Source organism: Desmodus rotundus, chromosome 4, assembly GCF_022682495.2.
Source record: "Desmodus rotundus isolate HL8 chromosome 4, HLdesRot8A.1, whole genome shotgun sequence".
Lineage (NCBI taxonomy): Eukaryota > Metazoa > Chordata > Mammalia > Chiroptera > Phyllostomidae > Desmodus > Desmodus rotundus.
The window spans coordinates 66,900,961-66,914,477 of NC_071390.1; the positions used below are offsets into that span (position 1 = coordinate 66,900,961).

At 41.4% G+C, this 13,517-nt stretch overlaps 1 protein-coding gene across 5 annotated transcripts in view; it reads left to right on the forward strand.

Annotated features, from left to right (window-relative positions):
* The window catches only part of WDFY4 (WDFY family member 4), a 353,171-nt gene that overhangs the window by 95,451 nt on the left and 244,203 nt on the right, over nt 1–13,517 (forward strand). For 4 of the 5 annotated variants that reach the window (XR_008426691.2, XM_045196058.2, XM_053922799.1 and 1 more), the window contains exon 13: nt 2,306–2,399. Coding sequence is in view for 4 of the 5 variants with exons in the window: in XM_045196058.2 (XP_045051993.2) it covers nt 2,306–2,399 (94 nt within the window). In the remaining variant the exon portion in view is untranslated. Of the gene's footprint in view, nt 1–2,305; nt 2,400–5,396; nt 5,507–13,517 lie in introns of those variants that run through there. The other variant, XM_045196057.3, reaches the window with a different exon arrangement.

Sequence of the window (13,517 nt, forward strand, 5' to 3'; positions counted from 1 at the left end):
ATTGCCATTACTGAATATCCGAGCTCCTTTCTGTTATTATTTCTTCTGATCTGAAAAACTTCTTTTAGTATTATTTTTTTAGAGAAAATCTGATGACAAGAAATTCTCTTTGTTTCCCTTTCTCTGGGAATATATTTATTTTTGCCTCCATTCCTGAAAGATATTGTTGCTGGATGTGAACTTCTGTGAGTTTCTTTTTAGTAATTTAAAAACATTGTTCCCCTCCCTTTTGATTTCTCATGAGAAAATCCACAGTCATTCATATTGTTGTTTCCCTATATATGTGTGGTTTTTCTACGGCTGCTTTCAATTTTTTTTTCATTGTCTTGAGGATTCAATAGTTGATTATAATACATCTGGGCATGGATTTTTGTTGTTGTTTTTATTGGTGACTTTGTTTGGGTTTAGCTAAGATTCTTGAACCTTTACGGTTACGTATTTCACCAGATTTGAAGAAATACTGGCTAAAATCTTCCTGAACATTTTTTAATTTTTATACCACACTCTTCCTTCTCTCTTTCTGGAACTCCAACAAGAGATTCTTTGGTATCATGACATGACATTGAGGCTTTCTTCATTTTTTTCAGATTGGGCAATTTCTACTGATCTAATTTCAAATTAGATTCATGCACTTTTTCTTTTCTTATCACGTATGTTGTTCTCATTCAGTGAGATTTTAAAGTTTTAGTTATTGTAATTTTCAGGTCTTAAATTTTTGGATTATTTTCTACTGATTCCATTTCTTTACAGAGACTTTCTAGTCGTTCATTCATTTCAATAATACTAACCCTTACTTGTTAGAGCCTGGTTAATAGCTGCTTGAAAAATTTTGTTCAATAATTCAACATCTGTGTCATTTTGGACTTAGCACCTGTTAATTACATTTTCCTTGGCAAGATATTGAGATTATCTGTTTAATTCTATGCTGTGTAATTTCAGATTGTGTCCCAGATATTGCGAATGTTATGAATTCTGGCTCTTCTTAACATCTTCTGGAGAATGTTAATTATTTTCTTTTGCCAGGCTGTTGACCCATTTGGGGTTCAGGCTACAAGTTTTTACCCTGCTTCTGTATGAGTTCAGTTTTCAAAGAATTTGCAAGGTGTTTTGATCTGCACTTGCCCCATGCAGTACCCAGTCTTGGGTGGTGGTCTGCCACCAAGTTCAGTTCTCAAAGCCTTTAGAATGTGGTTTAGGGTCAGATCTGCACATGTGCAGCTCAGAATTTAGCCCAGAGTTTAAGGCAGAACTCAATGGTGTAATTTTCTTAAGCCTTTTACTCTTTGCCATCTCCCCAACACTTTCTGGCTCCCAGGGCCCCTTTTCTTCTCCTCTGTCTAGAAAGTCACAACTTTTGTTTCTCTGCTCTGCCACACACTTCCCAAAACTGCACCCGTCTTTGGGGCCAAGCAGGTAAAGGAAAAAGAGAGACAAAAACAAAGGATATTTTGCCTATACTTTTGGGACCTCTAATCAGAGGAAAATGATTCTCCTCCCCATGAGTTTCAGATGACTGTCTGGCCACTGCTTCTGCTGAGAGATTGCCTGATGACTAGGGTGAGAAAGAATGGAGAAACGCAAAAAAAAAAATGTTCCTGGGGTTCTCCCCCATTCTCTGGAGGCACCTCATTTCCTGTTCATCAGAGCAGAAATAGAGCACTGCTCTTAGATCCCTGTGTGTCAAGTTCATACCTGGTGCACAATTCTGGGTTTCAGGCTCCCTGTGAGTCCATACCAGGCGATGCTGGAGGGGGAAGCCCAGGAAACTCATTGCCAGTTGCATGGTGCTTTGGATTTGGTTGCTTTCTCTGCTATCATTTACTTTTCAGAGTTCTTAGGGAGCTGCTCATGCAATCTCTCTGGGTTTTTAGTTGCATTCAGTGGATAGAACAGAGTATGGTGTGCTTACACAATCTTGAAGGGATCTGGAAGTTCATGTGTATGTGTGTGTGTGCACATGTGTAGGAGTGTTTAACATAAAATGAGAACTTCACTATCTCTCACATATCTGGAGAGAAGGGGAGAGGACCAGGGAACTGATTTCCATTGAGTTTCAACTATGTGCCAGGCATTGTGCCTTAGTGCACAAAACCATTATTCTATACCTCTGTGAGGAAAGTATAGTATTGTTAGCTTCATTGTATAGTTGGGGGAAATTAGGCTCAGATGAAGAAATTCAAGGTCATATAGATAATAAATGTCAGACTGAATATGTGTATTATGGCCTTATTAGAAAGGTCCAGAAAGGTCTGTGAAAAACAGAGGAGACTAGAAGACTGATATCCTGCTTCCCTTCTGTCTGCAGGATGGATGAAGGTGATGCTGTGATCATGCATCCTGGGATCCTGTGCATCATGGTTAGGCTGCTGCCTCGGTTGTACCATAAAGATCACCCTCAGGTACGTGTTGATAACAACACATATTTGTCTTTTTTTTTCACATGATTGATCTTTTTTTTAAAGGTCATATTTATTTATTTTTAGAGAGAGGGGAAGGGAGGGAGAAAGAGAGGGAGAGAAACACCAATGTGTGGTTGTCTCTCATGTGGCCCCCACTGGGACCTGGTCCACAGCCCAGCCATATGCCCTGACTGGGAATTGAACTGGTGACCCTTTGGTTCGCAGTCTGAGCTCAGTCCACTTAGCTACACCAGCCAAGGATTCACATTACTGATCTTTTAAGCTCCTTCTGACTGGAGACTTGGTTTTACCTTTTGCCTTTGCTCTCAGTACTCTGCAAGAGCAGAGCCACTCTTGCCAAGTGCCTTCTGCAGGGGAGTGTCAATGTATCTGAGACCCTTGAGTGAGTTCTGACCACCTCCCAAGACCATTGAAAACATACCACTTCTTGGTGTAGTGACGCTGTAAAACACAATAACCAACAAAACTCAACTGAAATGATTTCACCTTGTGAAGTCTGGGGTGCTAAGGACAGCACTGGGAATTGATGGAACCAAAAGTCCTTCACTCTCTGTGTATTCATCCATCTCATGGGTGTGGCCACAATCCTGGCTGTGTGCTCTGTGCAGGAAGTGCTGGGCTAACAAGGTGGACACTGTTCATAGAACCTGCATCTACAGTGGGGACCAGGAGGTGGTAACAGTACAGACAGACTAGATAAACATGCTCAAAAGTGAATATCCAATTACAAATCACAACAAATGATATCAAGGGAAAAATCCAGGGTGCTGAGAGAGAATAATGGGAATGGAGGTGGGAGGAAGACATAATTAAATCTAGCTTAGACAAAGGAGAGAAGGTCAGGGGAGCCATCTCTTATATAGTGACATTTAAGCAGAGCCCTGAAAGATGTGTATAAATTAATCAGCTGGGCAGGCACCTACCTGCTGCAGGTGGCTTGGGTGAGGCCAGCCAGGGGGAGAATGGGAAACGTGTGAGGTGGGGAAGGCAGAGGAAGGTGGGAGCCTTGCCCACAGTGTGGAGTTATTCCTAGGAAACAAGCAACTCTCTCAAGTGAGTGTGAGATGACACTATCAGGTTTCTGTATTAAAAACATGTCTATAGGTGTTTTGTGGAGAATGGCCTAGGGCTGGGGCCATGTGGAAGAGGCAAGGGGAGTGGTTAGCAAGCCATATCTACAGCCCAAGTAACACATGGTGTTGCTCGATTATGGTGTTTGTTGGAAAAGGTGAAGATAAAGGAGTCAAGAGACCCATCAGAGATAGTCACAGGCCCTGAGATGAACAGGGCACAGATAGTGGGAAGAGGGTAGAACAAAGACTTCCAATGCAAGGTGCAACACTTGACTGGGTGACAGTACTGAGTGAGAGAATGAGGCAAATCCTGAGAAAGCACTCTCAACTTGGAAAGTCAGTACTTTAGAAGTTCTGAGGAACAAGCTGGAAGAGTTGAAGAAGACCTGGCAAATGCACACTTTAGATTTATGAACAGCAGAGAAAGGAAATAAATTGAAATGCACAGCTGCTGTGTGCCTGGCATGGTGCTGGCCCTTCTGCTGTTTATTCATCCTCATAGCAGTTTGGGAGGGGGGCATATTATTATCTCCATTTTAACCAATGGGGAGATGGGGGCTCATATAATTTAAATAATTTTTAAGGATCCCCAGTTGGTGGAACTGGTATTGAATGTGGCCCTACCTGCTGGCAAGTCTTGTGGTCTTTCCCCTGCACAGCAGTGGCTTCTAGAGAAATAATGGGGGTGGGAGGCATTTTGAGCATTTAAAAGCAGGTGATATGTCTTAGAAAGAAATACAACTGGTGGCATTATTAATTACAGCCTGAAGTTAACAATGACTTAGTAAACATATTGCAAGCCCTCTGAAGTCAGTTAGAGAAGTGGAATAGAGAAGAAAATGCCTTGATATGTACAGAAAGGAATTGTTTTCACTAATGAAATTCTGTAGTATTTGGTACAGGAGTTAAAAAAAAAAAGAACTAACACAAAGTCATGTCTACATGTCCCTTTGTAACTGGAATCCTTTTTCTTATTCCTGTTCTTTTGCTTACAAGTGACAGTAAGATGATGTTCAAACCAAGGAATAGGGATACGTATAATAGTGAAATGAATATACTTTGTAGTTTTCAACATTTATGGAAAAGCAGTAGACTGGTATAAGATGGCGTAGATTGCTCATTGAGTTATCCATTACTGTGTTACAAACCACTGCTGAGTTAATGATGCCCATTCATCCTTTCTCATGGTTCTGTGGGTCAGGAGTTTAGAAAGGCACAACAGATAGCTCATCTGTGCCCCGTGTGGTACTGGCTGGGCTGCAGCATCCAAGTTGGCTTCTTTACTCACAGAGCTGGCATCTCACAATGCTGCTCAAATGGCCCAGGGCTCCTGGGCTGGCCAACTGGATCAGATGTCTGGGGCCTTGGTTTGAGCTTTTGGTAGAAGCCTGAGTTCTACCTGTGTCCTTCCACATGGATTCTCCAATAGGCCACATAGCAACTCAGGGCCCTAAAAGGCACAAAAGCAGAAGCTGCCAAGCCTTCTGAAGGCTTAGGCCTGGAACAAGCCAGTATTGCTTCCACAGTCTTCTGTTGGTCAATGTAAGTGACAGGTTCAGCTTAGACTCAATGGGAAGGGACATGTGTTTTTCTTCTACTGACATGTGAGGTAGCATTATGTGTAAAGGAGAGAGAGAACTGTTTGGGGCCATCATTAAACACCAGCTGCCATACTTACCTTAAGCATCCATCTGATGGACAAAAGTATTTCACTCCTAAACCAAATGTCTCCTAATTATATAGTTATGTAAAACCTGGGATCCTCATTTCTTTACCTTGGTATTCAAGACAGGGCCTATCTGGAACATAGGAAATTAACACATTCTTCTATGCCAGGAATGTTATTTTATCAACATTCACAATAGCTCACTGTAAAGTACATAAGAATCTCCCCATTTTGCAGGTGTTTGAGGCTCAGGAACATCATGCAACTTCCTAAGTTCTTGGGACCACTGAGGAGAGATGTGAAACTTTCCTAGGCCAGAGGTCAAAAGTATTTGATGAACAGGTCTCTCATCTTTGCAGCTCTTGGAGGATGCAAGTCATGCAGTCTGGGCATTGCACATTTTCCAACTGCAGCTGCCTCATAATGAGAATGTCTGGTTTTGTTGACTCTGTTTTGTACCATGCAATGGACTTAGAGTGAGAATGAAGCCAATGGTTTAGATGTTCTTATCACTCAGATGGCATTTTGTGGATGTGTTGTGCAAACTCCACCATGACACTCACTGATGCAATGACTCAGAGTAGACAGTGGCCTGTCCTTCCTGCTCCTAGTGCAGGGAAACTGGATGAGCCTGAGATAAACTCTGTGAGCTGTCACATTAGTATATGGAAGAGAATTTCCTTTCATTCTGTGATGGTAATTAGACATATTAAATATGAAAATGGGAATCCCATTTGGAAGGATACTTTTTCTCTATTCAGGTCACAATAAGTAATTTAGGAAAAGTCTAATTTCTCCCCATTTCTCAAATATGCAAATGAAAGGTAGTGGTGCAGTTTTTCATTTTTTTCTGCAGATGCCAAATCAGCAGCTATTCAAAGTTGGATAGTTGCAGTAATTAATTTATGAAAGTAGAGGTGTAAACCTCAAAACAACAAGTAGAATAGAGAACTAAGGCCACACAAGAAAGTGCTGAAAGGAAACTGACTGCAGGGCTGTGTATTTTGTTGCAGAAAAAGGAGCAGCAGTTTTCAGTAGAGGGCAGTGTTATTAAAAAAATGGGATGCGAGTACCCACTCCTCTCCCTTTAGATCTGATGGCTCCCAGCTTCTCTAAGCTCTTCCCCACTTTATACCACCAGATGCTCTTTCTACCTTATGTGTGAGAAATTGACAGCTTTCCCAGGTGCAGATACCATTTCAGAAAGAACAACCTAAATAACTGCATTTCTGGGTTGTCAGATTTACTTCTAATTGTGGCCACATTAAATTTGCTCTGCTCAAAACCAAGAGGTGTTTTTCTTCCCCTTTCCAAAATACTAGCACTGCAAGCTCCTCTTGGAAACAGATAATCTAGCTGGTTTTGTTTTCCTCTTGCGTCATCACCAGCATTAAAGGTGGACTATGGGAATTTTACTGTGAATGTTGCTGTCCTAAGCACAAGGCAAAAATGGAGTTTAGCTCAAGTTCTCCTGAAGCTGAGTTGGCCCTAGAAACAAATAACTAATTGGGAATAAAGATATATTCCCTTTACAGAATGCTCTGCAGCCATGTGGGTCTTGCTGTAAATGTGTCTGCTTTTAGGAATAATTGGTAAACCCCTATGAGGTGCCACTGGGGATTCAGAGATGAATGTTATAGGAACTCACAGTCTGAGTTTGAGAATGGGTAGGCAAAGGATGTAGAAAACAGTAAGACAACATTCTAATGGCTGCAACAAGTGTTTGTCCACAGACCCTGGGACAGAATGAAGGGAAAGCCAGAGAGATGGGGACACTGAAGCTAAACTTTGAAGAAAAGATGCACCCATGCCACATTAGGTAGAGGAGGAAGGCAAGAAAGCTCAGACACAGAGAGAGGCACAAAGGAAGAAGCCCACTATGATAGACCATCTGCGTAGGAAAGCAGTGACTGGAGCTGAACAGGTTAGCTGAAGCCACATTATGAAGGGCCTTGAATACTGTGTTAAGAGAATGAAACTTCAATGGGCTATCATGCTTTGTCATTTTCATCATCATCATCATCACCACCACCACCACCACCATGGTTTTTAATGAGCATCTACTATGTGAAAGCAGAGTTCAGACTTTTGGCAACAGCAGCTTTTGGTCACATCTCAGCTCTGCCACTCAACAGTCACAGAACCATGGAAAATTACATAACCTCTTTGATCCTTAGCTTTCTTTGTTGTAACACGGGGGTAATATCATCTTCTTTGAGGCATTACCATGAAGAGTAAATGAAGCAATGCATGAGTGCTTCACATGGTGAGCAGACATACACTGCAGCATCGAATGCACTTGCTAAGTGGTGTAGCTACTGCTTCAGTTGTTCGAAACTCTACAAGTATTATTATTTTGTCATGTAATATTTATAAGAATTCTACAAGGTGTATATCAATATGCTCACTTGGCAGGTGAGGACTTGAAACCTGTAACAATTAAATGACAGAGTTAATATCATAGCCAGGTAGTGGACATCCCTGATGGAAGACTCCCAGACCTCCTGCCTCTGTGCCAAGTTGCCTTTCATGTAAAGAAGTTGTACCCATGAGAGTTTATTGGAAGCAACAACATGATCATTCTGACCTCATGTTATCGTTTGGTACATTTCAGATTCTACCAGAACCTCCTGCACAGTATGATGGGACAGAAAGAAGTAGGGCTGGGAGCAGCATTTGTTTATCAACTCATTTGTTCCTCAATTTGGAAATGGATGCTATTTTCATGAATTAGCCTGTATTTCAACACATTGAACTAATCATATGAGTTTCAAATAACCAAAATATCAACAGCATTAATAGTCCTGGATAGCACTGTGTAAGGGCAGGCTATTTAAAAAGAGAGCTACTTCCTCCAACAAGGAAATTGGTAAAGTAGGAGTCTTGCTTCATTAAATTATAACACATTAGAAATTCCAAATATGTTGAGTTTCTAGGTTTCTCGTGCTGTTTCATTCTTCAAATGTTTTTTAAATGCTTCCACAAAATATTTTTTAAATGCTTCCACAGCACTTTTTATTTCAAATGTGAGTTTTTGTCTTTATACTCTTTTTTTTATTGTTGTTCAAGTACAGTTGTCTCCATTTCCCCACCACCACTTCCCCCAACCACAGCCATCCCCACCTCCCACCCTCAATCCTACCCCTCTTTGGCTTTGTCCATGTGTCATTTATACCTATCCCCAAAATATTTTTATTGTTTCTAAGTAGAAAATCTTAGATTCTTGTCAGACCCCAGGTGACTTCTTAGGATAGTCTCCTAAATGGAGCAAATAGAAATAACCTTGTATGGATATGAAGAGGATCAAAAGCAAGTTGCAATGGTCATAGAATGATGGAGTGAAAATTAAAATTGGATAGGACGAGCTCTGCTCTAATTATCAGGTGACCTTTCTCATAGTCTCTTTTACCATCTCAAATTCAGCTATGCACATTTGGCCTAGGTTACAGGAGTTGCAGAATCAATGTTTTGGGGCCAGAGAGGTAAAGGAAAAGTGTAAGTTAAGTCATGTGTCAACGACAGGGAGTAGTAAGGCCTGTGGCTGTAAGAAAGCATACTTGCCCTGCTTAAAGTATTCATATCTAACTAGAAGAAAATAAAACATAAATAAAACCAAACTATGCCGACCAAATAAAACACTTCTGTAGACCATCAGTTTATGACCCTTATGAGATACCAGATTCCCTTCCTTATGAGTGCATGATGCGGTGTTAAAATTATGGGCTTTGGAGTAAGGCCTGGGTTGGGGTACCAGTTCTGCCACTCCATAGCTGTGTGACCTTAGGAAATGATGAAATCTTTTCAAGTCTCAGTGTCTCATATTATTTTCCTATTGAGAAGAGCAGTGGAGAGTATAGCTATAATATACTTGGTTCATCACCTGGCATACAGTGAGTTGCTCATCAGATGCTGGCTCCTTCATACCTCATCTTCTCTTCCAGCTCTGGCACTCTGGGTTACTAGGATTCAGCCATGATACATAAAGTTTTGGAAATTTTAAATGAAAGTTAATACATTTTAGGTGTATTTTCAACAGGCATTTTACTATTGATAAATTAATAACAGACAATTGATATTGAACTGTGTTAATATCTGCTTATGAATCAAAAGACAGGTTCTCTCCTCTGCCTTTTCTGCATTTGATCAGTGATCTGAGTGAAGCTCAAATGGAAGATGGCAGAAGGGAGATGCAAAGGATCTCTATCAGCTTAATCCATGGATCAAAACCTATTGAGTCACAATTCAGCAGAGATAACCAGGCTTGTGCACACTCTTTAATATGCACAGACATGTACATAGTGGATAAGGAGGAAGAGAAGAGCATGTGTGAAAGAGTCCTGGAGGGTTTAGTGCAAAGTCAACAATAATCCCAAGTGAGGTGAGGACACCACTATCATGAATTTTATTTTCAGCTATATGTATAGAAGTATAGTGCCCAGCCAAAAGGAGGTAATGGTCCTCTGATCTCTAAAACACACCACACCTGTATTTGTCCAGAGGCAAGAAACTAGGATGATGAGGTGCCTGAAAAATCTCCCTGGTCATGGGAGGTCATTCCTCTGCCTGTGTCTAAAAGATGAAGGAAGGGTGAATGTCTATCTGGAAGCTTGGAAGCAGTACGCCAGCCCTTGTGCCACAATTTGCTTATGAATAGATCCCTCTTTTCTGCCAGAAGTTGTGTTCTCCACAATCTTTTTTTAAATTAATTTATTTATTTTTATTCAGTTACAATTGTCTGCATTTTCTCCCCTTCCCTCCACCCCACCCCAGCCAATCCCACCTCCCTCCCCCACTTCTACCCTCCCCCTTGATTTTTGTCCTTGTGTCCTTTACAGTAGCTCCTATAGACCCCTCTCCCCACTATCCCCTCCCCACTCCCCTGTGGCTATTGTTACAATGTTCTTAATTTCAATGTCTCTGGTTATATTTTGTTTGCTTTTTTCTTTTGTTGATTATGTTCCAGTTAAAGGTGAGATCATATGGTATTTGTCCCTCACCGCCTGGCTTATTTCACTTAGCATAATGCTCTCCAGTTCCATCCATGCCTCAGCATCACTAGCCATCAGAGAGATGCAAATTAAAACCACAATGAGGTACCATCTCACACCGGTTAGAGTGGCCAACATAAACAAATCAACAAACAAATGTTCTCCACAATCTTGTTCAAGGAACCTCCTCCAGACGGTCATGTATGGAAATCTGTTAACACAACAACTCTATTTTTAAAATATCTCTTAACAAAAGAGTTGTGTCAGCAGTTTACTTTGTACCAGAGCAATAGAGAAACTAAGAGTAAGTGAATACCTCTCTTCCTGCCCTGCAGGAGAATGCCCCAGCCACTTGTGGAAGGGGTTCAGGCTGGAGGCTGGAGGATGGTTATTGGTCTCTGGGAGCCCTCCATTGGGCTACATTGTTCACCTGACCCAGCTGTCTCAGACTGAGGGGTGTGTTCAAGGTGATGGAAACTCTACAGATGTTTCAGGTTCCAGGCTGCACAGGCATCCTCCTGGCTGGGTGTTTCAAGCTGGTTCCCCTGGTGATATTCTCATGCTCCATCTCAGGGCTGGCCACAGACTCACTGCAGGGTAGTGGTATGGGTGCTGGAGTGAATGAGCCAGGCTGACAACTGCCAATGACCCCTAGCCTTTCCCTGAAAGGCCATGCTCACTCTCACCCCCTGATGTTTGCATGCACATGCTGCAGTACCCTCTCCAGAAAGACCATGCCTGTCTCTCCCTTCATTATCCTTTAATGCTTCACTGGCACATCACCTTTTCTGACTGCCCTCTCAGCCTTCTGGGTTAGATGCACCTCCTGTGTCCTAGAATATCTTGTGCCTTGTTCTTGCACTTACTAGGCAGCTATTGCATCTAAGGCACAGAGATAGGTGCTAGGTAAACAAAGGGGGAAGAGTTCTTATCTCAGGCAGCAGCTCACAGTGTGGTGGGGATGGAGTGGGGTGCAGAGAGAGAGAATGAGAGTGAAAGCGAGAGAGAAAGAGAGAGAGTGCAAGTTGGTTGGGAAAGTCAGAAAAATTTTCTTAGATGAGAAAACATGTGAATTGTGTCTTGACTAACAAGTAGATGCTCACCAAAGGATGGGATTGAAAAGTTCTTTCCCATCTTGGACATTAAGCAAGAATGCATGATGCATTCAGTAAAGGGTGAGAATGTTACTAGGGCTGGAGTACTGGGTGGACCAAAGGGAGGATGGAAAGTAAAGTTGTAAAGACACAAATACTTTATAAATAGATGATCCTCAGCTTCCATTGGCCATCATATGTGTGTAATTCATTAAAAAAAAAAAAAAGGAGAAGATTTGGAGCAGACACTCACATGCATCTTGGTCTTAGTTGCAAATCCACACAAGTGCATCAAGGAAGCCATGGGATTTCGACCTTCTTACACTTAAACCGAGATCACAAACTTCCATGCATACAAGGCAGCATGGGCACCACAAATGAGTGTATCAGACTGTTGGGGACTGTGGCAAAATGGAAGTTTATACCCTTACAAAGAGAGAACTAATTAAGCAAAGATAAAAACTAAAATAGCTTGTCAAATAAACAAATCTGTTTATTTATCCCATTTATAATCCCATTTATAATCTTTAATCTTTGAGCTGAGGTCACTTAAATTGTACCATCTCTCTTCTGAAATCATCAGGTAAAGAATATGTCAACCAAATTGGAATAAGCAACTATTACAAATTTCAGAAGGTCAATAGAAATTTCCAGTTCTTTTTTTAAAATTTTAACTTTTTTTGTTTAATTTTAGCTTTATTGATATAATTCAAATTAACATATGATTTATTTTTATTATTTTATTTTATTTTTTAAATTAATTAATTTATTTTTATTCAGTTACAATTGTCTGCATTTTCTCCCCTTCCCTCTACCCCACCCCAGCCAGTCCCACCTCCCTCCCCCACCTCTACCCTCCCCCTTGATTTTGTCCTTGTGTCCTTTATAGTAGCTCCTATAGACCCCTCTCCCCACTATCCCCACCCCACTCCCCTGTGGCTAACTGGAGAGCATTATGCTAAGTGAAATAAGCCAGGCGGTGAGGGACAAATACCATATGATCTCACCTTTAACTGGAACATAATCAACAAAAGAAAAAAGCAAACAAAATATAACCAGAGACATTGAAATTTTAACTTTTTAAAAAATCATTATTCAAGTACAGTTTTCTGCCTTTTCCCCCCACTCCCCCCACCACCCCAGCCCTTCCCACCTCCTTCCCCTGTTTCCACACTCCCCCTTGATGTTCTCCATGTGTCCTTTATAATTGTTGCTGCAAACCCTTTACCCTTTTCTCCTGTAATCCCCTCCCCCCTCCCCTCTGGTCACTGTCAGCCTGTTCTCAATTTCAGTGTCTTTGGTTATATTTTGACTGCTTGTTCATTGTGTTGCTTAGGTTCCTGTTAAAGGTGAAATCATACGGTATCTGTCTTTTACCACCTGGCTAAAGTATTATTAGCATAATACTTTTTAAGTTTTGGGGGGAAACAGGTGCTGGTCATTTGATGGTTTTTACATCTATGTCAGGACGACGTGGTTCATGTCTAGAAGACACAATGTGAACTGATGAGGTACCCAAAGCCCATGCCTTCTTGGTTGAACTTACCCCACCGGGATCATATGGGTTCTGGGATCATATTAATCTGGACCAGGAGACAGAGTGGGGAAGAGAGAAATAAAGGAGAATAAATATCCTTGTCCATTGCTGGACAAGGACAGACTCGAAAGTCCGACTATTAAGTGGAGAAAGCAGAAACTCTTTATAAGGCCACCATACAAATCATTGTATGACACAGGTGTCAAACAGAAGGCCCATGGGCTGAATCTGGCCCTCTACCTTGTTTTATCTGGCTTGGCACTTTGTTTCTACCCAGTGGTAGCACCGAGCTCTTGCTTAACTATTAAGGAGTAGTTACATTTATACAGTCCTAAAATTACATTTGGACTTCTGAAGGCAACCATGAGGATGATGTGGCCCCTGGTGAAAATGTTTGACACCCCTGCTCTATGATAATTTGCCTTGAGAATCCAGCCTATCAGCCAGTCTGGTGACCCTGTGTGCTTACCACTGAGTCCTAATTGAACCATCACCCCCTTTCCTGCATTGGAAGTAATATGTTAGGAAAATCAATCCATTTGTAGGAGGAGACTGGTTTCCTGATAGTGCTCATATTTTCACTAAAACCCCATTTTACTGGAACCAACATTGAAAAAAAACAGCACATTTTATTCAAAACAAGGAAATATTGGTATTGACAGAGCTGCGTGATAATGAGGACGATCAATTTTCCCTCCTCCATTATGGGATATTGAGCAATTTTGGAGTAAACATGTGG